This window comes from Leptonychotes weddellii, chromosome 4 (assembly GCF_054177405.1).
Source record: "Leptonychotes weddellii isolate Sample4059 chromosome 4, ASM5417740v2, whole genome shotgun sequence".
NCBI classification, from domain to species: Eukaryota; Metazoa; Chordata; class Mammalia; order Carnivora; family Phocidae; genus Leptonychotes; species Leptonychotes weddellii.
The window spans coordinates 93,636,165-93,660,509 of NC_138372.1; the positions used below are offsets into that span (position 1 = coordinate 93,636,165).

General features: G+C 38.7%; 1 protein-coding gene across 3 annotated transcripts in view; it reads left to right on the top strand.

Moving 5' to 3' along the window:
* Positions 1-24,345, top strand: part of GPHRA (golgi pH regulator A) — a 61,067-nt gene that overhangs the window by 16,843 nt on the left and 19,879 nt on the right. For all 3 annotated transcript variants that reach the window (XR_014144132.1, XM_081815833.1, XM_081815834.1), the window contains 4 exons: positions 5,829-5,949; positions 6,810-6,890; positions 21,678-21,787; positions 24,106-24,194. Coding sequence is in view for 2 of the 3 variants with exons in the window: in XM_081815833.1 (XP_081671959.1) it covers positions 5,829-5,949; positions 6,810-6,890; positions 21,678-21,787; positions 24,106-24,194 (401 nt within the window). In the remaining variant the exon portion in view is untranslated. The remainder of the gene's footprint in view (positions 1-5,828; positions 5,950-6,809; positions 6,891-21,677; positions 21,788-24,105; positions 24,195-24,345) is intronic.

Consider the following 24,345-nt stretch of genomic DNA (forward strand, 5'->3'; position numbering starts at 1 on the left):
TATTTTTAAATTAGAAATAGCTACTTTGAAATTTCAGATAACATTTAAAAAGGTCAAAAAAGAGGGGCGCCTGGGTGGCTCAGTCAGTTAGGCGGCTGCCTTCGGCTCAGGTCATGATCCCAGGGTCCTGGGATCGAGCCCCGTGTCGGGCTCCCTGCTCATTGGAGAGTCTGCTTCTCCCTCTCTCTCTGCCTACTTGTGCTCTCTCTCTCTCTGTCAAATAAATAAATAAAATCTTTAAAAAAAAAAAAAAAAAAAAAAGGTCAAAAAAGTTAAAACACTAGGCTACCAAAAACATTCAAACTCAGCATGGTGTACAAGACCTTCCGTGGCCTGACTACTGCTGTCTTTCTCTGTGTCTCTCCTCCAGTACTACTGAATTACCTAAAGTTTCTAGAGCTATTCTGTCAGTCAGGACATTCCTTCACCTCTTGTTTATCTAGAAAATGCCTATTCTTGCGATATTCAGCTCTTGCCAATTCCAGATTTTTCTGGCCATCATTAGAATTTTTTTTTTTAAGATTTTATTTATTTATTTGAGAGAGAGAATGAGAGACAGAGAGCACGAGAGGGAAGAGAGTCAGAGGGAGAAGCAGACCCCCCGCTGAGCAGGGAGCCCAATATGGGACTCGATCCCGGGACTCCAGGATCACAACCCCGGGCTGAAGGCAGTCGCTTAACCAACTGAGCCACCCAGGAGCCCCATCATTAGAAGATATTAATTGCTCCCACATCAGTGTACTTATGTCACCTATAATGATTATAATTACTTGCTACCTTTTCTGACTTCCTCATTAACTCACGAGCTCCCTGAGGACCCTGGGGTCAAAAACTACATCTTACTTGTCTATTCCCAGTGTCTATAGCGTGGAACCTAGCACATAAATGTTTAATGCATATTTATTGAATCAGTGAATAAAAAAACAATTTCAGTCTCTCGAAGGTAGTAGATGAGTTTAAAAATGTAACACTCTGAATAGGAATTTAAAATTTGCTAATATCATTAGCATGCACATGTCCATATAGGGAAAGATATGGACTACAGAGGCCCTGACAATATAGCTCTCATATAAACTATTTCAAATAAGCCCAAGAGAGACAAATTTGTGGTATCAGAAACAAGGGATAAGAATTATAAAAGGACCCCAAGGCTGCTTACAATGCTAGCACAAGCTCACATGCAGCCAAAGACAAGACTGGTGTCTGTCTCCCGCTTGCTCCTTGTGAGCAGTCAGTTCACATGACCAGTGGAGCCAGACCGGGCCTGAGGGAAGATGAAGACCATCACATCTTTTGTATCTTCATCCTTTTTTCAAAATTCTGTAGAGATATCCTAAAGAAGACACTGAGGGGGAAGACCTAGGAAATAGTTTCAGTTTTAGTCTTTCCTTTGTGCTCCAGGAAATAAGCATTTTGGTTTTATGTCCGGTGTCTAATTCATTTGACTAAGAGAAGTAAGTAGGAAGAAAAGTTTAGGCAATGGATGAGAAGCAGCCAGGCTTACCCTGCCATCTTAGAGCTTTTCTAGGACTGTCCCAACGACCAGTATGATTTATTACTGTGGAGACCACAAAAAGACTGTAAGACCCAATCCTTACCTATAACAAAAAGATGTCTGTGAAAGTACTCCTTGTGCAGTGCTTGAACCGAGGAAGGTTGGAAGGCATTCCCTAGTTTGGGAAAGAGTAAGGGAGGCTAAGAAAGTCTGTGAAGCACACAAAAAAATAATAAAAATACAGGAATTTGTGTGAGCAAATGGCAACAGTGAGATGGTCTCCTGCATGCCACTTCATGCATCGGACTTTCCACTTATTACTAGAAAACAAGGAACAATTGACCTTAACTTCATGGAAATGCTAGGATTATGTAGATAGTATCTTCAAAGTACTTTAGACTGGGAAAAGATATTTAATAAAGGGACACCACCTTAAAGGGAATAAAAGTATAGAGGGGACATTTTTCTAGTTTTTTATATTTAATAACCTATATTAATCCCTTCGATTTTTTTTGTTGTTACTGGGTAATTGTATACCTACAGTCAATAAACATTTGCTGAACACCTTCCATGTGCCAGGTAGTAAGAAAAACAAAGAGCAATAAGACGTGATTCCTTCCTATAAAGAGGATATTAAGAGGTATGTGGGAAGTAGAATCAACAGAATTTGGATGAGGATTTAGTCATTCATATAACATTCCACAAATATTTTTTGAACACCTAGTTTTATTTTAAGTGCTGGAGATACAACCATGAACAAAAGAAACTTGGTTTCTGCCCTCCTGAAACTTACCCTCTGGCAGGAAGGACTGAACAGTAAAAATATAAACAAATAATTGCCAATTATGATCATTATCAAGGAGCAAACAGGTTACTGTGGTAGACGACAATACAGATAAGTATGTCAAATTAGATGCGAGTGGTTAGAGTCAGCCTTTATGAGGAAGTATTTAAGCTGAGATTTAAAGGACAAGACCAAAGGTAGACCCAGCAAGAAGGCAGAAGAGACATCATATAAAGCCCTGAGGTAAAAAAGACTGGTATATTCAAGGGGGAGCAAGAGACAGAAGGGAGACTAGTGGTATAGATTTTTCTGTTTTGGTGACCAGATAGCTGATGATGTCATTTTCTAGGCTAGGTAATGCAGAAGAAGGAAGATAATTCGAACTTGGGATGTGTTGAATTTGAGTTGCCTATGCACATCCAAGTTCAGCAAGAAGTTGCATACACAAGTTGGCAACTTAGGAGAGAGGTATGGATTTATTAGTCCTTATGGAAATAACTCCAGGAATCTAAAAAATTAGGTACCATCAGCTAAACGCCATTAGATGAACCTGGGGAAATAGGCCAAGATCACCCACTGAAAATGTATATAGAGTGAAATGAAAGGGGATTCTGGGCCATTCTGAGCAGAGAAAGACCAAGAAAAGAACAACTAGAGAAGTAAAAGAGATAAATAATTTTAAATAGCAATGATTCAGGCACCTAGCTAGCTCAGTCGGTAGAGCATGAGACTCTTAAATAGCAATGATTCAGTGTCCTAAAAGATCAAATAAAGCATGGATTGGAAAATGTCATTGAACTGTGCAACCAGAAGAAAATTCATGACCATATTATAGTAATGGTTTAGAGCGTAGGCTGTGGAGCTACACTTCGTGTGTTTGAATCCTAACTCTGCCACTTACTGGCTGTGTGGCCTTGACTAAGTTACTTACCCTCTCAGTGCTTCTATTTCCTCATCTGTAAAATGAGGTTTTCAATGATACCTGCCTCAGAGGGCTGTCATGAGCAGTAAATGAGTTAATACTGCTTCAAACAGTGCGTGGTACAGAACAGGTGCTTGATGAATGTTGCTGTACTGTTGCCGTTATTATTAGTGAAAGCAGTTTTCTTCAGGCAGGAGAATGGGATGAAAGCTGAATTGCAGCCAGTTGAAGAATAAGTAGAGGTGAAGAAGAGGTGATAGTAAGTGTAAGTTCCTTTCAAAAAGTTTGACTATTAAGGGGGAAATAGAGGATTGGCAACTAGAGGTAAACTCAAGGCTAAGGACAGACTGTCTTAGGAAGGAGACTTGAAACTGAAGGAAAAGAACGAGCAAAGAAGGAAAGATTGAAGGTAAAAGAGAGAGGACAGGTGATGGAACAAGATTCTGAAGGAAGTAGAAAGGAAGTAAGATCAAAGCACAAGTAGAGAAGTCTTAGCTTTAGATACTGTCTTGTTCGAGGGGGACAAGTTGGGAGGATGATTGCAGATGTTAATATAGTAGAAGGGAGTATATGTCTAATAACTTCTGTAATTAGGGCATTAGCTAAGGAGAACAGGATTGGGAAAATGAATTAAAGATTTTCTGCTGGGTGGGGATGGTGCGGCACCTGGTGGCTCAGTTGGGTTAAGTGTCCAACTCTTGATTTCAGCTCAGGTCATGATCTCAGGGTTGTGAGATCAGCGGGGAGTCTGCTTGAGGTTCTGTCTCTCCCTCTCCTTCTGCCCCTCCCCACCCTGCACTCATGTGCTCTCTCTCTCAAATAAAAAAAATTTTAAAGATTTAATTTATTTATTTGAGAGAAAGAGCACGAGCAGGGGTGGGGGAAGAAGAGCAGAGGGGGAAGGAGAAGCAGACTCCCCGCTGAGCAGGGAACCCAACATGGGGCTGGATCCAGGACCCCAAGATCACAAGCTGAGAGAGAGCACACAAGCAGGGAGAGCTGCAGAGGGCGCGGGAGAAGCAGGCTCCCTGCTGAGCAGGGAACCCAAAGTGGGGCTCAATCCCAGGACCCCAGGTTCATGACCTGAGCTGAAGTCAGATGCTTAACTGACTGAGTCACCCAGGCACCCCTAAAATAAATAATCTTTTTTTTTTTTTTTTAAGATTTATCTACGGAGGGGAGTGGGAAGAGATGGCTGACCAAGGGCAAGAAAAGGATTCCTCAGTAGTGTCGTAAGCTCTGTTAAAACTAGAGACCATAAATCTGTAATGGCACCAATATCCCAATGCATTCTAGCTGTTTTAGGAGCTCAGGCATGGGCACAGGGAAGATGGAGTGTTAGACTGATCCAAGATTGGGAGTTTTCAGGATCAGCGCCAAAGAAGGAGGAGAGTCGGGACAGAGTCCTAATGAGAGAAGTTGAAGCAAGCAAGCTTGGAGTTCAGGCTCAGTGAAGAAGGAAATGGAAGGTGGGAGAAAGCAAAAGACTGTAGAGACAGAGGTCACAAAGAGCTCTAAAATGGTGTAGGGGAAACACAGGAGCAGGAGGGCCGGAATATTGGAAATTTCGGTTTCAAAGCTAACAAAATTCCTGAATGGCAGCTTTGGTGTTAGGCCAGAGTGGATAATGCTAAAGTGGATTCCATCCTAGAAATAGGAAGTGAAAACAAAACTAGTTTTATCCTGTGATTCCAGACTTCCTGGCTTATTCTTCAGCATTGCGTTCTCTCATGTATCCCAAATATCAACAGCATTTATTTTAACGACTGAGCCACCCAGGCGCCCCTACAACAGCATTTATTTTAAATACTCATTTTCAACATTCTAAAATAATTGAAAACAGTTGATAATTAGAATACAACTGATGATCTAAAACTCACATATCTGCCTTTAAAATACTCATTCGTTATAAATTCAGCTCATTTATTAGATGCCTTATGTGTTTATTGGCAAAAATGAATAAGACATAAGCTCATAAGACCTAAAGAGCTTATTATGACCTAAGGGGGAAATGTATATATATAACTGTATATACTGATGTATATAGTGGAAAGTGTTACCTTGTATTTATACTTTTCCAGCAGATTTACTTTCCTAATATTTTTCATTTCTTTTTTTTTAATTTTTTATTGTTATGTTAATCACCGTACATTGCATCATTAGTTTTTGATGTAGTGTTCCATGATTCATTGTGTATAACACCCAGTGCTCCATGCAGAGCATGCCCTCTTTAATACTCATCACCAGGCTAAACCATCCTCCCACCCCCCTCCCCTACTTTCCTAATATTTTTTTGCCAAAGCTTTTACTAAAAGGGCTTTGTTAGAGTTCACACTACCTTGAGTAAATAGTCAAAAAGTATTATTTGCAAATATTATTTTAATATTACCGTCGCCCAGCAATAGAGATGATTCTGGAAGCATATGGGATAGGAGGAAAATCAGTAGACTTTTATACATTTATTATGGAAGATCTACATATTGATAATTTAATTTTAAATTTAATATTGATAATTAAAATTTGGCTTATTTAAGTTGTATGTAATGGTTGATGTTTTCTGTGATATTTCCTCTTGCAGTGCTATTTTATCTTTATCACCTGACATTAAGGTGCTTTGATGTTTTTAGGGATTTTGTCCATAGAACAGCTCATCAGCCGGGTAGGTGTGATTGGTGTGACTCTCATGGCTCTTCTTTCTGGATTTGGTGCTGTCAACTGCCCATACACTTACATGTCCTACTTCCTCAGGTAAAAAGAACTTTGTCTCTTTTTTTTCCTATTACTTCATGAATACGTATGTCCTATCATGCCATCATCAATACTTAAATATTAGATCTGTGACACTGCCTTTTTATTCTTTCCATCTGTCCTTATGGGCATTGTCCTAGGAATCCCTCCAAATAATAAGTCTTATCACTTATATTGTTTGCCCTTTGTTTGTCCTACATTCACTTATTTTTAAAATGGTTATTTTGGGGCGCCTGAGTGGCTCAGTTCGTTGAGCATCCAGCTCTTAATTTCAGCTCAGGTCATGATCTCAGGGTCATGAGATTGAGCTCTGTGTTTAGCGGGGAGTCTGCTTGATTGAGATCATCCCTCTCCCTCTTCCTCTTCTGCTCCCCCCACTCACAGGCATGCACACACTCACTCTCTCTCCCTAAAATAAATAAATCTTTTTAAAAAATTATTATTTCAGTCAAATTCTCTTTACTTCCTCTTATACTTTTTAAAGGCACATTACTCATGGATAGCAATGTGAGCTAATCCCCACTTGAGTAAATCAGTTCCTCCTAGAAGTAGAATGGTAGAAGACAATGCCAAGTTGGAAGAGTGCTTACATGTACATCAAAAATGTCACTGGATCAAAGCTAAGAAAGACTAAAAGAGAGCCAGTTACCTTCCATTGCCCTGAGACTGCAAAACTTTTAGCTATAAAAAATGACAGCAAAAGCATTTTTGCTTTTTATAGTCATTTTAATATTCTCTAGGAAAAGGTCCTTGAATTACTGGGTAACAACTAAGGTTTATGTGTTTCTACAGCTGCCTTATATTTATTATGCCCAAGGATGGGATCCCGAAACATTGCTAACAGTTTGTGCTTATTATAGAAATGTGACTGATGCAGATATCCTAGCCCTGGAACGGCGACTGCTTCAAACCATGGATATGATCATCAGCAAAAAGAAAAGGTAAGATATCAGCACATTAAAAAGCTTGTACTCTTAGAATTTCTCGACAAGAAAACGTGACTATGAATTGGGGCTAACAGGGAATTTCATCTTATTCATTTTTATTATAAATTAAGGTACCATCAAAGACTTAGTATCTAGTCTTGCATGAGAGAAATTCTCAAATTCCACTTATTTCCTGACTTTAGATAAATTCTCTTGAGATAAACTGTTAGTGTAACATTTACATTAGAAGATATTCTGCATTGGTTGCTTTAAAAGTCTGTTGTCCTACATTTTTATAAACTTTCACATGCCTGATTTCAATCTTTTCAACTTCCTTTTCTCCAACTACTTTGAAAAATCCTTCAAGTCTTCTAGCAGTTGTCATTTTTATCATTTAAGACGTACTTATACAATGTATGCTTTTAAAGTGGCATTTCTAGGGGCGCCTGGGTGGCTCAGTCATTAAGCGTCTGCCTTCAGCTCAGGTCATGATCCCAGGGTCGTGGGATCAAGCCCCGCATCGGGCTCCCTTCTCAGCGGGAAGCCTGCTTCTCCCTCTCCCACTCCCCCTGCTTGTGTTCCCTCTCTCACTGTGACTCTCTCTGTCAAATGAATAAATAAAATCTTTAAAAAATAAATAAATAAATAAAGTGGCATTTCTAGAAATCTATATCACAGTGGGTTACAGCCTAGGTTGTAAACTCAGACTGTCTGAATTTGAATCCTTGGTTCATAATTCACAGTGTGGCTAGAGGCGTTACTTTATGTCTTGATTTCCTCATCTGTAAAATGGAAATAATGATTGACATGTAGAACTCTTAGAACGGTGAACCATACAGAGCTAAGGAATACTACTGAACTTACTAATAGTCTCTGGAGGACAGTCAATAGGTTTTAGTGCTTTGTCTTCATTTATTCATTCATATATTTTCATTCTCTTAATAATTATAGGAAGCCTAGTTTATGCTAGGTACTGCACTAAATGCTGAACTCATAGAGATAGAATGAGGAACAAGATAAGTTTACTGGGGTGCCTGAGTGGCTCAGTGGGTTAAGCGTCTTGTCTTCGATTCAGGTCATGATTCCAGGGTTCTGGGATCGAGCCCTGAATCTTCAGGCTCCCCTGCTTGGCAGGGAGCCTGCTTCTCCCTCTGCACCCTCCCCCGCCCCCTTGTGTTCTGTCTTGTGCAGGCTCCCTCTCTCTCTCTCTCTGTATCAAATAAATAAAATCTTAAAAAAAGATAGTAAGTTACTGTCTTCATGAAGTTCATTAGTCTACTGTCTTTTTTAAAGTTCTATTACCCAAATAAAAACAGTGACATAGAGGTTTTAAATTGCATGAAGGTTTCTGCATTTCATATTTTGTCTTTCAACATTTTTCTATAGTAAGACCCATAGTCACATCAAAGAAGGCTTAATATAAGAGATAACAATAGACTTTAGAATGATAAAGAGGGCCAGATTTACCAGATCATTATTTGTCTCCTTTTCTGTACATCTGTACTAGGGTATTGATAGTAGATACACATGTTGTATATACATTTATTCTTTGCATTTTGTTCACATTCATTCTGTACAGTTTATTTTACATGAAAATGTGAACATAGATTTAAAAAACAACAGTAAAAGCAACATTATTCAATATTGAAAGATAATTATAAAGGAATAATACTATTTTGGGTCCCGTGATTATTCTCCCATTTACTATATTTCTTTCATTCATATGGAGAGATGAATGTAAAGTTAGGACCCATGTCAAGTGTGGATGTACATTTTTTTTAAGATTTTATTTGTTTGAGAGAGAGAGCGTGTGCGTGTGCACAAGCAGGGGGGAGGGGCAGAGGAGAGGGAGAAGCAGGCTCCCTGCTGAGCAGAGAGCCCCATGTGGCTCCATCTCAGGACCCTGAGATCATAACCTGAACTGAAGGCACGCTTAACCAACTGAGCCACCCAGGCGCCCTCCATACTGTTTTCCACAGTCAACACACCAGTTTACATTCCCACCCACAGTACATGAGGGTTTCCTTTTCTTCCACATCCTTGCCAATACTTGTTATTCTTGTCTTTTTTTATTGTATCCATTCTGACTGGCATGAGGTGATATCTCATTGTGGTTTTGATTTGCATTTACCTGATTAGTGATGTTGAGCATCTTCTCATGTATCTGTTAGCCATCTGTATGTCTTTTTTAGAAAAATGTCTATTCAGGTCCTCTGCCCACTTTTAATCAAATTGTCTTTTTGATATTGAGTTGAATAATATATTTTTATATTATTGCAAATATCTTCTGCCATTCAGTAGGTTGTCTTTTTGTTTTATTGGTTTCCTTCGCTGTGCAAATTCTATTTTGATGTTGTCCCAGTAGTTTATTCTTGCTTTTGTTTCCCTCAACAGAGGAGACATATCCAGAAAAATATTTCTAAAGTTAATGTCCAAGAGATTACCACTGGTGTTTTCTTCTAGGAGTTTTATGGTATCAGGTCTCACATTTAGGTCTTAATCCATTTTGAGTTTATTTTTACATATAGTGTGAAAAAGTCATCCAGCTGCATTCTTTGCATGTAGCTGTCAAGTTTTCCCAACACCGTTTATTGAAGAGACTGTCTTTTCCCTTTGTATATTCTTTCTTCCTTTGTTACAGATTGAGTATATAAGTGTGAGTTTGTTTCTGTGCTTTTATTCTGTTCCATTGATCCATGTTGTTTTTGATTACTATGGCTTTGTAGTATATCTTGAACTCCAGGATTGTGATACCTCCAGTTTTATTCTTCTTTCTCAAGATTGATTTGGGGTCTTTTATGGTTCCATACAAATTTTAGTATAATTTGTTCTAGTGCCGTGAAAAAGGCTGTTGGTATTTTGACAGGGATTGCATTGAATCTGTAGATTGCTTTGGGTGGTATGGACATTTTAATACTATAAATTATTCCAATCAATGAACATGGAATATCTTTCCATTTGTTTGTCTTCTTCAATGTCTTTTATCAGAATTTTATAGGTTTCAGAGTACAGGTCTTTTACTGCCTAGGTATTTTATCATTTTTGGTGCAGTTGTAAATGGGACTGTTTTTTCTTTCTGCAAATAGTTTTACTTCTCTCCCATGATTTGGATGCCTTTTATTTTTCTTGTCAGATTGTTGCAGCTAGGACTTACAGTACTATGTTGAGTAAAAATAGTAAGAGTGGGCATCCTTGTTTTCTTCCTGATCTTAGAGGAAAAGCGCTCTCACCATTGAGTATAAGGTTAGCTGTGGGTTTTTCATATAGGTCCTTTTTTATGTTGAGATATGTTCCTTCTGAACCCACTTTGTTGAGCGTTCTTATGATCAAATGTTGAATTTTGTCAAATGCTTTTCTATTGGGATGAATATATGGTTTTTATCCTTTGTTTTATTGATGAGATGTATCATGTTGTTTTCATTTATACTAAACCGCCCTTGCATCCCTGGAGTAAATCCCATTTGATTGTGGTAAATGATCCTTTTAATAGAGTGTTGAATTGAGTTTGCTAATATTTTGTTGAGTATTTTTGCATCTATGTTCATCAGGAGTATTGACCTGTAGTTTTCTTTTTTTGTAGTGTCTTTGGTTGATTTTGGTATCAGGGTAATGCTGGTTTCAGAGAGTGAATTTCTTCCTCTTCTATTTTTTGGACAGTTTGAGGAGAATAGGTATTAACTCTTCTTGGAATGTTTGGTAGAATTCACCTGTGATTCCATCTGGTCTTAGACTTTTGCTTATTGGGAGTTTACTGATCCACTTTTGTTGCTAGTAGTTGGTCTGTTCACATTTTCTACTTCTTCCTGATTCGGTTTTAGAAGACTGTATGTTTCTAGGAATTTATCCATTTCTTCTAGGTTGTCCAGTTTGTTGGCATGTATTTTTTTGTAGTAATCTCTTATAATTCTTTGTATTTCTGTGGTGTCAGTTGTTGTTTCTTCTCTTTTATTTCTGGTTTTATTAATTTGGGTCCTGTCTCTCTCTCTCTCTTTTTTTTTTCTATGATGAATCTGACTAAAGGTTTATCAGTTTTGTTACCTTTTCAAAGAACCAACTCTTGGTTCATTGATCTTTCTATTTTCTTTTTTTAGAATCTATTTCATTTATTTCTGCCTGGTCTTTATTAGTTCCTTCCTTCTACTGAGCTTGGGCTTTGTTCTTTTTCTAGTTCATTTAGGTATAAGGTTAAAGTGTTTGAGATTTTTCTTATTTCTTGAGATAGGTCTGTATTGCTATAAATGTCCCTCTTAGAACTGCTTTTGTTGCATCCAGAAGATTTTGGATGATTGTTTTTCTGCTTTCATTTGTCTCTATTTTTTATTTCCTCTCTGATTTTTTCATTGACCTATTGGTTGGTTAGGAGCATATTTAGCCTCCATGTGTTTGTGTTTTTTCCAGTTGCTTTCTCGTGATGATATCTTGTTTATACCACTGCAGTCAGAAAAGATGCATGATATAATTTCAGTCTTTTTTAAATTTATTGAGACTTGTTTTGTGGCACACATGTGATCTGTCCTGGAGAATGTTCCATGTCCACTTGAAAAGAATGTGTATTCAGCTCTTTTCGGGTGGAATGTTCTGTATGTATCTATTAAGTCCATCTGGTCTAGTTCAGAGATGCTGTTTCATTATTGATTATTTTGGCCCGGATATTCTATTCATTGATGTAAGTGGGGTATTAAAGTTCTCTACTGTTATTGTATTACTGACAGTTTTCCCATTTATGTCTGTTAACATTTGTGTTAATGTATTTAGATGCTTCAATGTTGTGTGCAAAGATATTTACAGTTGTTATATCCTCTTGTTGGATTGATTTCTTTATAATTATATAATGCCCTTCTGTGTGTCTTGTTAAAGTCTCTGTTATAGAGTCTGCTTTGATAAGTACTGCTACCCTGGCTTCCCCCCAGCCCCCACTTTCATTTGCATGGTATATGTATTCCAGCCCTTCACTTTCAGTCTGTTTGTGTCTTTGGGTCAGAAGTGAGCCTCTTGTAGGTAGCATACATAGATGGGTCTTGTTTTTTTTTACCCATTCAGTCATTCTGTGTCTTTTGATTGGAGCATTTAGACCATTTACATTTTAAAGTAATTATTGATAAGTATGTACTTATTGCCATTTTATTCATTGTTTTCTGGCTATTTTTTATAGTTCTTCTGTTCGTTCCCTTGCTGTTTTCTCTTGTGATTGATGACTTTCTTTAGTGTATGTTTGGCTTCATTTTTCTTTACTTTTTGGTCATCTATTATACATTTTCGTTTTGTGGTTACCATGAAGTTGATATATAACATCCCAAGTATGTAGCAGTCTATATTAAGTTGATGATCACTTAAGTTCAAACACATTCTAAAAGAACTTTTTTTACTCCCCCGCATTATGTATATGTTGTCATGTTTTATATCTTTATATAGATTTAAAGATATATAGATATAAAGATTTATATAGGTATATATATATATATATCTTTATATCATCCTTTTCTTCTACTTAGGGTTTTCTTTTCACTTAATGAAATCCCTTTAACATTTCTTCTAAGGCCAATTTAGTGATAATGAATTCCTTTAATTTTTATATGTCTGGGAAACTCTCTCCTTCTATTCTGAATGATAACCTTGCCAGGTAGAGGTTTTTTTCCTTTCAGCACTTTGAATATATTATACCATTCCTTTTTGTTCTGCAGAGTTCCTGCTGAAAAAATCAGGTGATAGCCTTTTGGGGTTTCCCTTGTATATAACTATTTGCTTCTTGCTGCTTTTAAGAGTCTCTTTAATAGTTGACATTTTAATTACAATGTGTCATGGTGTGGACCTCCTTGGGTTCATCTTGTTTGGAATTCTTTGATTCCTGGGCCAGGATGTGTTTCCTTCCCCAGGTTAGGGAAGTTTTCTGCTATTTCTTTAAATAAGTTTTCTGCCCCTTTCTCTCTCTCTTCTTCTGGGACCCCTATAATGTGAGTGTTTGTTTGCTTGATGTTGTCCAAGAAATCCCTTAACAGGCCCTTATTTTTTTTTTTTTTTAAAGATTTTTTATTTATTTATTTGAGACAGAGAGAATGAGATACAGAGAGCATGAGAGGGAGGAGGGTCAGAGGGAGAAGCAGACTCCCCGCCGAGCAGGGAGCCCGATGCGGGACTCGATCCCGGGACTCCAGGATCGTGACCTGAGCCGAAGGCAGTCGCTTAACCAACTGAGCCACCCAGGCGCCCCTACAGGCCCTTATTTTTTTTAATTCTTTTTTCATTTTGCTGTTCAGCTTAGGTGGCTACCATTACCCTGTCTTCTAGATCACTAATCCATTCTTCTGCATCCACTAATCTGGGGTAATTCCCTCTAGTATATTTTTCATTTCAGTTATTGTATTCCTCAACTCTGGTTCTTTTTATATTTTCTGTCTCTTTGTTGAAGTTCTCACTCAGTTCTTTTACCCTTCTTTCCAGTCTGGTGAGCATCTTTATGATCATTACCTTAAACTCTTTATCAGGCATATTGCTTATCTCCATTTCATTTATCTCCATCCATTCTTTTTATGAGATTTTGTCTTGTTCTTTAGTTTGGAGCAGGTTCCTCTGACTCCTCATTTTGCCTGGCTTTCTGTGCTTGTTCTATGAATTTGGTGGAATAGCTGCTTCTCCTAAACTTGAGGGAATGCTCCTGTGTATGGTCATCCTCTGTGTAGACTGTGTGTGACTGGTAATTTTGGTTGACTGGCTGGAGCTGTGGCTGGCATGGGCTGGGGGTCCTTGAGCACTCCATTCTGGGTCTGCCCTGGTGGGATGTTTGGAGCTGAAGTGCGTGTGGTCCAGGATGGTCCTGGGGCTCTCTGCACAGAGAGTGCCTTGGCAGGACAGCTGAAGCTAAAGTGAGTGCATGTGGGGTGGTGGGGGAGGTGTCCTGGGCCTCTCTCTGCAGAGGGCACCCTGGCAAGATAGCTGAAGCTGCAATGAGTGCAAGCCAGGGTTTCCCAGGGCAGTCCATGAAGGAAGCACCCTGATGGGGTGGCTGGAGCCAAGGCTAACACAGGCCAGGATGCTTCACTCAGGGAGTGCCCTAGCAGGATGACTGGAGTTGAAGTGGGCACAGGCCAGGGGTTCCCTAGGTGCTCCACACAGTGAGTACCCTGGCAGGGTGGCTGGAGCTGGAGCTAAAGCATCCATGAGCCAGGAGGTCCCAGAGTGCTCTGTACCAGGGGGGCCCCAGCACGCCATCTGGAGCTGAACTGGTGTGGGCCTGGAGCGTTCCAGGGTGCTTTGCACCTTTGTCACCTGGTGAGATGGCTGGAGCTGTAGTGACCAGGGTGTCCCAGTGTGCATGGTTTGGGGGCTTCCTTAGTGGGACAGCTGAGGCTGATGTGGTCTAGGGGCTTGGGGCTCACTGGGATGGTAATCTGACTAGGGTGGCCAGACCCTGCTCCTGTGTACACTAGCAAGGTGGAGGGGGAACATAAACTGTGGTGCCCACCAGCCCCGCCCACCTGAAGGGAGTGCCAGCAGTTCCTGTGCTGTCTGGTAGGGTTCTAGAGCATGTTCCTTTATATTCTACTTGCTCTCCTAAACCACAGCTTCTTTTCTGTGCCTCAGGGCAGACAAATCTGCTCATGATCCTTCAGTATTATTCCTTCCCCCTGCCCACCCTCCCCAACCCCACATTTCACAGCATTGGGGGTGGGGGATTCCCTTTAATACCAAGTCTCCATCTGTTTTGTTGTTCTCTATGTGGTCTGTCTATCTTTTGTTGTGCAGAAGCTGTTCAGTCAGCCGTCAGTTATTCTTCAGGAGGAATTGCTCTATAAATAGGTGTAGATTTGGTGTGTCTATGGAGGAGGTAAGTTCAGGGTCTTCCTACATCACCATCATTGACCTTTTCCTTGGATGTGTGCTTTTATGCCATTTTGTCATAATGGTTAGGAATTCCTTTCCCATGGTTAGGAATTGGCCTTGATCCATACATGTATCCCTGTAGGTTTTGTCTAGTCAGAATCTGGGATGGTTTGTGGTCCTGCAGTAGATCTTATTAATTTGAGTGGCTCTCAGAAGAGTCAGCCTCCCAACTTGGCCTGATTAGCACAGCAGTAGAGCTAACAGGGCAGATAGACAGCTAACATGACAACACTGGGACCCTTGGGATTCAGACTAGAAAAACTATTTTCACAAACACTCATAGTTGGGGACTAGTGGCTAGAAAACCATTTTTTAATTTAACAGCAGAGGGCCGTATTGAGATGGCATACAAGAAAAATAACATCTGTTATGTACAAGAGTTAATGGTTGAAAATTGCAGGAAAGAGGCACACTGTGTTCTCACTTGAAGCACTAAAGAGAAGATGAGGTTTATAGTATTTGACAAACATTCCTCAAAAACCTAGTTTAGTTAGTATGAACATGCTGGTTTAGTGGTCAAAGCCTTCAGCTTTTCTCAGGTTGAGAGAATTAAGTCATCTGTTACATTGTTTTGTTTTTCTGTTGACTTAGATATTAAAGCTTTTATTTTGGTAATCTATGGTATAGCTGGAACATAGTCTGTATTCACAAACAATACAATTTTGAAGTTGTGGTTTTGTGGAAGATAGAAAATACAGCTATGCAACTACACCATGATATAATGAAAAGAACCTAAACTAGACAGTCACTTTATAATAAGCATGTTAAGTGATCTTGAGCAAATACTAGACTGTCTTAGTTTCCTCATAAAATGATGGGGTTGACTAAAGGGTCTCTAGGATTCCTTTCAGCCCATAAATTCTGAATTTATAATTTTTCAGTTCATGACTTACACAAAAACTAGAGTATTATAACATGGAGAAGTTTAATGCAAGCTATTACTATGAAGAAAAAAATCTTAACCTGTACTCTACAGTTGGGTTTTTTGGGGGTTCTTTTGTTTTTGTTTTTTTAGGTTCTCTTTTGAAAATTTGTAGGGATAAAGAAAAAAAATACATTCACTGGTAAACTTTTAGCACCAGCCACAACTGCCCTCAAACTATGGTACTGCCAAGAGTTTAACTAATTCCTTCTACAGAAAACCATAAAAACTAGAAAAATTATAAAAAAAAAAAAAAAAATTCAGGCATTGACAAAGGTACTGGAAAATGAACAGAGACATAAAATTTTGAGAAGAGTATCAGATGACTTCATGTTTGTGGCTTTCTTGCCTGGAGTTGCTCTTTTACCACTGCCTGCTCTCCTAGCACCCACTCAGACTGATAAATTTCCAGTTATTCTGATTTGAACTTAGAAGTGAAATTTTGGAGGCAAAAGAGATACAGAAGTACTAAGATAATAGAGTCTAAGTATAAACTGTCTGAATCCCTGCCTCATCACTAAACAATGCATTTGCAGAGTAAATACCAGAGAGCCTGAGGAAAAGTAGGGAGAAACTAGAAGGGGGTCTACCCTTGAAAGACATAATTACCTCTTATTGTGATTTGCAAGTGTGTTGTGCCTTTGGTTGAGTGCATTGCCTGAACTATGTGTAAGATGGGCACAGAGCTCAAATGACAGAAAGTGAAATTCTTACTAGCTTGAGGTGTCACAAGGTAGAACTGAGGAGTGGCAAAGCATTTAGAAATTTTGAGAGATTGCTAGAAACAAAGGGACCAGAGAAAGGATAAGCCTTAAAATCTGACTATAAAATCTGTTCAGGTTCTTTGTTGACCATGGACCTGCTCAGGCTCAGCAGAGACCATCAGAATCAGGCTAAAAAGAGAGCAGCTGGATGCTGAAAAACTAAGTGAAGGCATTAGCTGCTGCATATAGTTAGGTACGACAGTTTCACAGTTTGAGCCCAGGGAAGTTACCTGCTTAATAGAACAACACCAAAAAAAGTCCTCAGAAAAACAAAACAGATTTCAAAGTACTGCAACATAATATATACGATGTTAAGTTTTCAGCCAAAACTTACTAGACATACAAAGAAGTGGGGCCATGCAATCCATATTCAAGATAAAAAACAGTTAATGGACACAACTTCAAGTGGGCCCAAATAATAGATTTAGCAAACAGACTTAAAAACAGCTATTACATATTCTAAGAAATGAAGGTAAGCATAATATTAGTGAACAGATAAAATGGAAACTTTATTTTTAAAAGAAAACAAAAAGAAATTCAAAAGTTAAAAAGTACAGTAACTGAAATGAAAATTTTACTAGTTTGGTTTAGCAGATATTGAGATGGTGGAAAAAAAGAATCAAGTTGAAGATAGATCAATAGAAATTATTCAGTTTGAAGAATAGAGAGAGAAAAGACTGGAAAAAATGCACAGTGTCTCAGTATAAAACAGTATCAAACAGTTCCACATGGAGTTGGAGTCCTAAAGAGTGAGAAAGGGGCAAAAAAGTATTTAAAGAAACAATGGCCAGAAACTTCCCAAATTTGGTGGAAAACATTAATTTACAGATCCAAAAAGCCTAAAGAACCCCAACTCGATAAACACAAAACTACACCGAGGTTCATATAGTCAAACTGCTAAAAGATGAAGGTAAAGAAAAAATCTTGAAAGCAGCAAGAGAAGAATGCTACATACAGGGGAACCAGGCAAACCAATGGTTGCTTAACAAGGTTGCAGGGTACAAAATAAACATACAGAGATAAATTGTATTTCTTTATACTGGCAATTAGATACAATATCAATTACAATACAATACCAATTACAATCACTAGAAAAATGAAAGATATAAGTCTAACAAAACGTGTACGGGACTTACATGCTGAAAACTATAAAATGCTGATGAAAGAAACCAAGTATCTAAATAGGCATAACATGTTTATAGATTGGAAGGCTCAAAATAGTAGAGATGTTAATTCTCTCCACATTGATACACAGATTTAACATATATCCCAACAAGATTTTTTGTAGATCTACACAAAATGATTCCGATATATAGAAAGACAAAAGTACTAGAATAACGAAAACAGTTTTGAAAAAGAATAAAATGGAAAGAATCAGTCTGATTTCAAAACATTATACAGCCATACTAATCAAGACTGTGTGATATTGGCAGAGGTATAGACATATCAATGGAACAAAGTAGAGAACTCAGACCAACACAAGTATGCCCACTAATTTTTTACAAAGATGCAAGAACACTTCAATGGAGAAAAGGGAGCTTTTTCAACAAATGATGCTGGAGCGATTTGACATCCATAGATTTTTTAAAAAATGAATCTCAATATAAAGCTCACATCTTACACAAAAATTAACTGAAACCGTAAAACTCTACAACTTAGGGGGAAAAAACAGGAAATCATAGGAGGGATCTAGGGCTAGGCAGAGTTCTTAGACTTGACACCGAAAGCGTACTTTATAAAAGGGAAAAATAATAAATTGGACTTCATCCAAAGTCAAAACTTCTGCTCTGGGAAAGACATTGCTCAGGGGATGAAAAGACAAATTACAGACTGGGAAAAAAATTTGCAAACCACATACCCGGAAAAAAAAAAAAAACTACTAAAATACATAAACTTTCAAAACTTAGAATTAAAAAAAAAAAGTCCAATTAGAAAATGGGCAAAAGGGGCACCTGGGTGGCTCAGTCGGTTAAGCGGCTGCAGCTCAGGTCATGATCCTGGAGTCCCGGGATGGAGCCCCACATCGGGCTCCCTGCTCAGCAGGGTGTCTGCTTCTCCCTCTGACCCTCCCACTTCTTGTGCTCTCTCTCTCTAGAGAGAGAGAGAGAGGAAGGAAGGAAGGAAAGGAAAAAGGAAAGGAGAAAGAAAAGAAAGTGGGCAAAAGAGGGATGCCTGGGTAGCTCAGTCGGTTAATTGTCTGCCTTTGGCTCAGGTCATGATCCCAGGGTCCTGGGATCAAGTTCCACATGGGGCTCCCTGCTCAGCGGGGAGCCTGCTTCTCCCCTGCCTGCAGCTCCCCCTGCTTGTTCTTGCTCTCTCCCCTTCTCTCTCTGTGTGTCAAATAAATAAATAAAATCTTAAAAATCTTAAAAAAAAGAAAGAAAGAAAATGGCCAAAAGACATGTAGGTATTTCATTGTAGAGCATATACAGATGGCAATTGAGTACAGGAAAAGATGTTTTAACATCATAAGCCATTAGAGAAATGCAATTAAAACCACAAGATAACCATAATAAATAAGTGACAAATTCTAGTAAGGATGCAGAGACACTGGATCACTTATACACTGCTGGTTAAAATGTAGTAATAGTAATTCTGGATCCCATTTAGCAGTTGCTTTAAAAATTAAACATGCAACTACTACACTACCCAGTGAATTGCATTCCTGGGCATTTATCCCAAAGAAATGAAGACTTATGTTCACACAAAACTTGTACACTAATGTTTATAGCAGTGTTATTCATAGTAGCCAAAAATGGAAATAAGCCAGATATCCTTTAATGAATGAATGGTTAAAGTGTGGCACATCCATACCACGGAATACTACTGAGTAACCAAAAGGAATGAACTATCAATAAAACAGCCTGGAAGACACTCCAGAAAATTACGCTGAGTGAAAAAAGCCAATCCACAAAGGTTACATACTATATGATTCTATTTATGTAACATTTTTGAAATGACAAAATGGAAATGGAAAACAAATTTGTGGTTGCTGGGTGGTTAAAGAGGAGTTGGAGGTGAGAGGAGGGAAGTGGGCTATACAAGGGCAACATGAGGGATTCTTGTAGTGATGGAAATGTCTGTATCTTGACTCTTATCAGTGTCAATACCCTGGTTGTGATACTGTACTATAAATTTGCAAGATGTTTCCATTGGGAAGAGCTGGGTGAAGGGTACATAGGATCTCTCTATTTTTTTATAACCACGTGTGAATCTACAATTATCTCAAAATGTTCAATTAAAAAAGAAAAGTGATTTCTGAATTCCCACCTTTCTGGTTTCCATCAGAAAACCGTAGAATGGCATATTTAAACCACAGTAGACCTTTTCCAGCCTCTTGACTTGTAAGCTACCACCAAACCTCAGCTGCATGCATATGTTTTTCCAGACTGTGGACTTTTTAATGGCATTCAGCTGATAATGAATAGATAATTTCTTGATCTGGACTACCCTTGTTATAGAGAGGCAGTAGGGATGATGATCACAGTGGGGGTGGTGATGATAGTGACAAAAAGAAGTTCAAGATAAAAGTTACTGACTTCTCTAGTACCTCATACTATTTTTTTCTTTTTTACCACATCTCAGGAAGTTTGATATTGTTACTGTTTCTTTTGAAAATATACATATATTTTTCATCTGCAACTTAATTGATAAGAGCAAAATTGATTTAGAGCTAAGTGATAAGTAAAAGTGAAAGTAAGTTGTTTAAAACAAGGTCATGCTTGCTGTGTGCAGACAACCTTCACTTCTTCTAGTGGTTATATCTCTCTGCCTATTACGGGGCCATGATACAGTGTCACTCACCTTTACACAGTCAACCAGTTCCACTCCACAGCCAGTCATCGTGTTTGTTGTACTGAGACATGAAAACTAAGGATAATAGAAATGGCTGTCTGTGTATTCTCTCTCCCCAAGGCCTGTCCTTTAATCCAGCATGGTAAACTGAAGTGAACTTTTCAATGAGTGAGATAGAACCTCTTCCTTCTTCATACACTTGTGCCAGCTTTTCCACCTATGACCACCTATGAAAATCGGAAAACTAAGGGTTAGGAGTCTTGGCAAGTCAAAATCTCCCTAGGTCTGAGCCTCTTCTTGGTTGTTAATTACATCTTCCAACAACGCTGAGTTACAGTGAACGTATGTAATTAAAGAAAAAGACAGCTAAAGCTTGGAGCTATATTTCATTCACTCAGTATCCAGGCAGAGGTCATTTAGGGAGGAAACAGTTAAGTCAGCATGGCCCCATACACCTAATATTCTTAGTGTTAATATCATTTTAACCAGTGGCTTAAAGAATTAGCCTATAGAAATACTGTTTGGCACCACTGGTACCATTTTGTGTTGGTTCCAACTGTAAATATTAATGCCGCTTCTTCCTCCTTACCACTTCTATCTCTTGTCACCCAGAAGTCTCCATCTTCTTTTCAAATTTTCTTTAGTCCTACTACTCTATCTCTGTTACACTTAACCTGGTTTATTTTAGACTGGTAGGCCTTGGCCCATTATACCCTTCAAGTAACCATTTATGTACAAGTGATCTTCCTTTTCCTTACAAGGGCCCTGTTCTTAACACCACTGTGGTAGGCTGGAACATGCCAGCATCTGTTGCTGAGGCAGTGAGTTCTCCACAGACTGAGAGGACAAGCGGAAGGAATAGTAGTCAGTTTCTTGTTGACTTACTCAGTAGTTGGGGGGAGCTGGAGTTAGAGAATGATGTTTTAGAAGAGACTAGGTTTATGTGATCTTGCTGGGTTTATTTTTTGTTCTTTTGTCTGCTTTTGAAAAGGAAGGCAAAACATTTTTTTAGTTCCTACCCTGACCCTGGTCCTTTAGGTGTGTTAACTATTTTGTCCTTAAATGATAATGGTAATAATAATTAATATATGTGTAGTGCTTTATAGTTGGTAACAAGAGTTCTTATGTATGATTTCAGTGATCTTCACACCCATCGGAGATGAGTAAATAGAAACTCTGAAGTTTCACAGCTTCTCAGAGGCAGTCTCCACATTTACTGTCTTCTCCAAATTCTGTGTTCCTTTGCCTAGGCCACATTGCTTCTTGGGGGTGTATAGTTTCCCTTCGGTTGTAAGCAGTAGAAAAGCAGGATTCCAGCATTTGCATTCTTTCCTGAACAGCTCAGCAAAGGAAAGGGGTAGTTATGAGACTAGAAGGTGGATGAGAACAGACCATGAGGGTCCAAGCTCCCTTGCTGAGGTTTTATCTTTTCTTTCATTTCAGGATGGCGATGACACGGAGAACTATGTTCCAGAAGGGGGAGGTGCATAACAAACCGTCAGGATTCTGGGGAATGATAAAAAGTGTTACCACTTCAGCACCAGGAAGTGAAAGTATCCTTTATCACTCTGCTTGATTCTTTTTCTCAACTCTGGACCAAGGCCAGAAGACAAAAGTAGTATTGGGATGGTCTCTCCTAAGGTACCTGACTGCATCAGAGTCCAGCTGGCCAGGGCTAGGCTTAGGAAATACAGAGTCAATCTTTCCAACACCCCTAAAAGATCATAAAACCATTGTCCTTGAGCTGAAGAAGTTCTAAAAATCACTCTTTCCATTTTACAGATGAGAAAATAGACCCAGAGCGGTTAAGTCACACTGTGGCTTGTGGCAAAGATAGGCACTCCTCTTAGTTCTTTCCACTACACTCTTCTATTTCCTGGGTCTGACCAAGCAGCATAAAATATAGTGGCTCCCTAAAATGGATGGTTTGTATATGTAGGGGATGGTAAGGGCTTATTTCTAAAGCAATCAGTATTTTTAAATAAATTTTAAGCAGCACTGTATCTTTAGTGACTTTTGGTTTAAAGAATCAAGATGATTGGGTTAATGGATTGTTCTTGGCCCAGCCTTGCAGTGTTAAACTGATGCCCACATTGAGTAACAAAATCTCTTTGTGCTACCAGACTATTAAGTCAAAACTTGGGGGGCCTGAAGTGAGATGGCATATTCCTGCTTCCTTCTCTGGCCTGAGGAAGTACAAATTCCCTTTTGCTTCAACTTGAGGAAAAGGATGTAATCTGTGCTTGCTATAAATTGGGGCAGTCTTTCTGGTGTTAAATGTAGGTAAAAATTAGGTCAAAGAAAGGCAGGATGACATGACCACGAGAGAGGAAAAACAGGATTACATTGAATTCATTTAATCCAGAAACATTTATTTCATGTCCCCTATTTCCAGGCAGAGTCCTAAGGGATAAAATGATGAACAGAGTGTACTCTCTCTCCTCAAGAAGCTGACTATCTAATCATGGGAGAGGCAGACATGGAACTAGTTAAACCCTGTTGTTTGACTGCCTGGACCATGAGAGTAGCAGCCACTTTGAGGAAGGAGCTGAAGGGCCCCCAGTAACTTGAGTACTACAGGCATACCCCAGAGATGTTACAGGTTTGGCTCCAGAACATCACACAAAAGCACATATCACAATGAAGCGAGTCAGATGGATATTTTGGTTTCCCAGTACATATAAAAGTTATGTTTATACTGTATCCTATTGAGTGTGCAAGAGCATTCTTTAAAAAAAAACAGTATAAAAAGTGCTAACCATCATCTGAACTTTCAGTGAGTGGTAATTTTACTGATCACAAATCCCCATAACAAATATAATAATAATAATAATAGTAATGATGATGAAAAAGTTTGAAATAAGGTGAGAATTACCAAAATGTGATACAGAGACGCAAATGGCGCCAATAGACTTGCCCAACAGGATTGCCACAACCTCCAATTTGTTTAAAAAAAAAAAAAAATCTACAAAGTACAACAGAATGAGGTATGCCTCTAGTGAGAAAAATCAGAGTAGGGAGGATTTGGATCAAAGTGAATCTTCCAACTTGGGCTGTCTTCACTACTTTCATTAGTTAAAAGTCCATAAAAGCCAAAGTTTAGGTTTAAGCTATCTTAGTGACAATAAGTCAAGTCAGTAAAAGTATCAGGATTATTTCACTTCTCTGGAGCCCCTGTCTCCTAAATGGAGAAAATAATAGGTAAGTTCTTGGAAGTAAGTTCTTGGAAAGTAGCATAGTGTAATGGAAAGAACAGGCCTTGGAGGAAGGCAGATCTGACTTGGCATCCACACCTGTTAGCTGCATGATTTTGAGCAATTTACTTGACTCTCTGAGCTTTGCTTTCCTTATCTGCAAAATGGGTAATAATACCTATCTCATGGGACTGTTAGGAGAATAATAGAAGATAATGTCTATAAAGAACTAAAAAGTCATGTTTATAAATCCCAGCCTGTATTGGAACTCCATAGTGTTAGTTCCCTTTCCTAATGTTACATTTATTCAGATAATTTAGGGGAAAATTATGCTGTATTATAGGTGTTTTACTATGTAACTATTTGAGATTTCAAAATTATATTTGACTTTAACTAGATCAAAGAAAAGCAACAACGAACACAACCATCTGTCTGAGCCACTTGAACTAGTGAGAAACTTGAGTGGTAGGTGTTTGATAATGGAGAAGCTTTTACACACCTGTGTGGGAGGTTGGGAAAATTGCTCTAAAGGAGTACTGTTGTCCATGAAGCAGGAAATTGAATATATAGGCAGTTCCTAGGATCTACCATAGGAAAAACCAAAAGCATATGCTTTCTTCATTGCTATTTCTTGAAACTTCTATGTGATTTAAGCCTTGATGCCCATTTTGTGCCAGATCTTACTCTTATTCAACAGGAAGTGGATGCTTTGGAAGAACTAAGCAGGCAGCTTTTTCTGGAAACAGCTGATCTATATGCTACCAAGGTACAAGGCAAGGAAACGGAAATGTGGTTTTTACCAGTATGATTGAAGAAAGAACAAGACTAAATAGCTTTTTAGTGTCCTCTCTGGCCAAGCAGTGCAAGAAAGACCTCATAGCTCCAGTATCAGCCATGAAGCTTTAGGAGTCTGCATT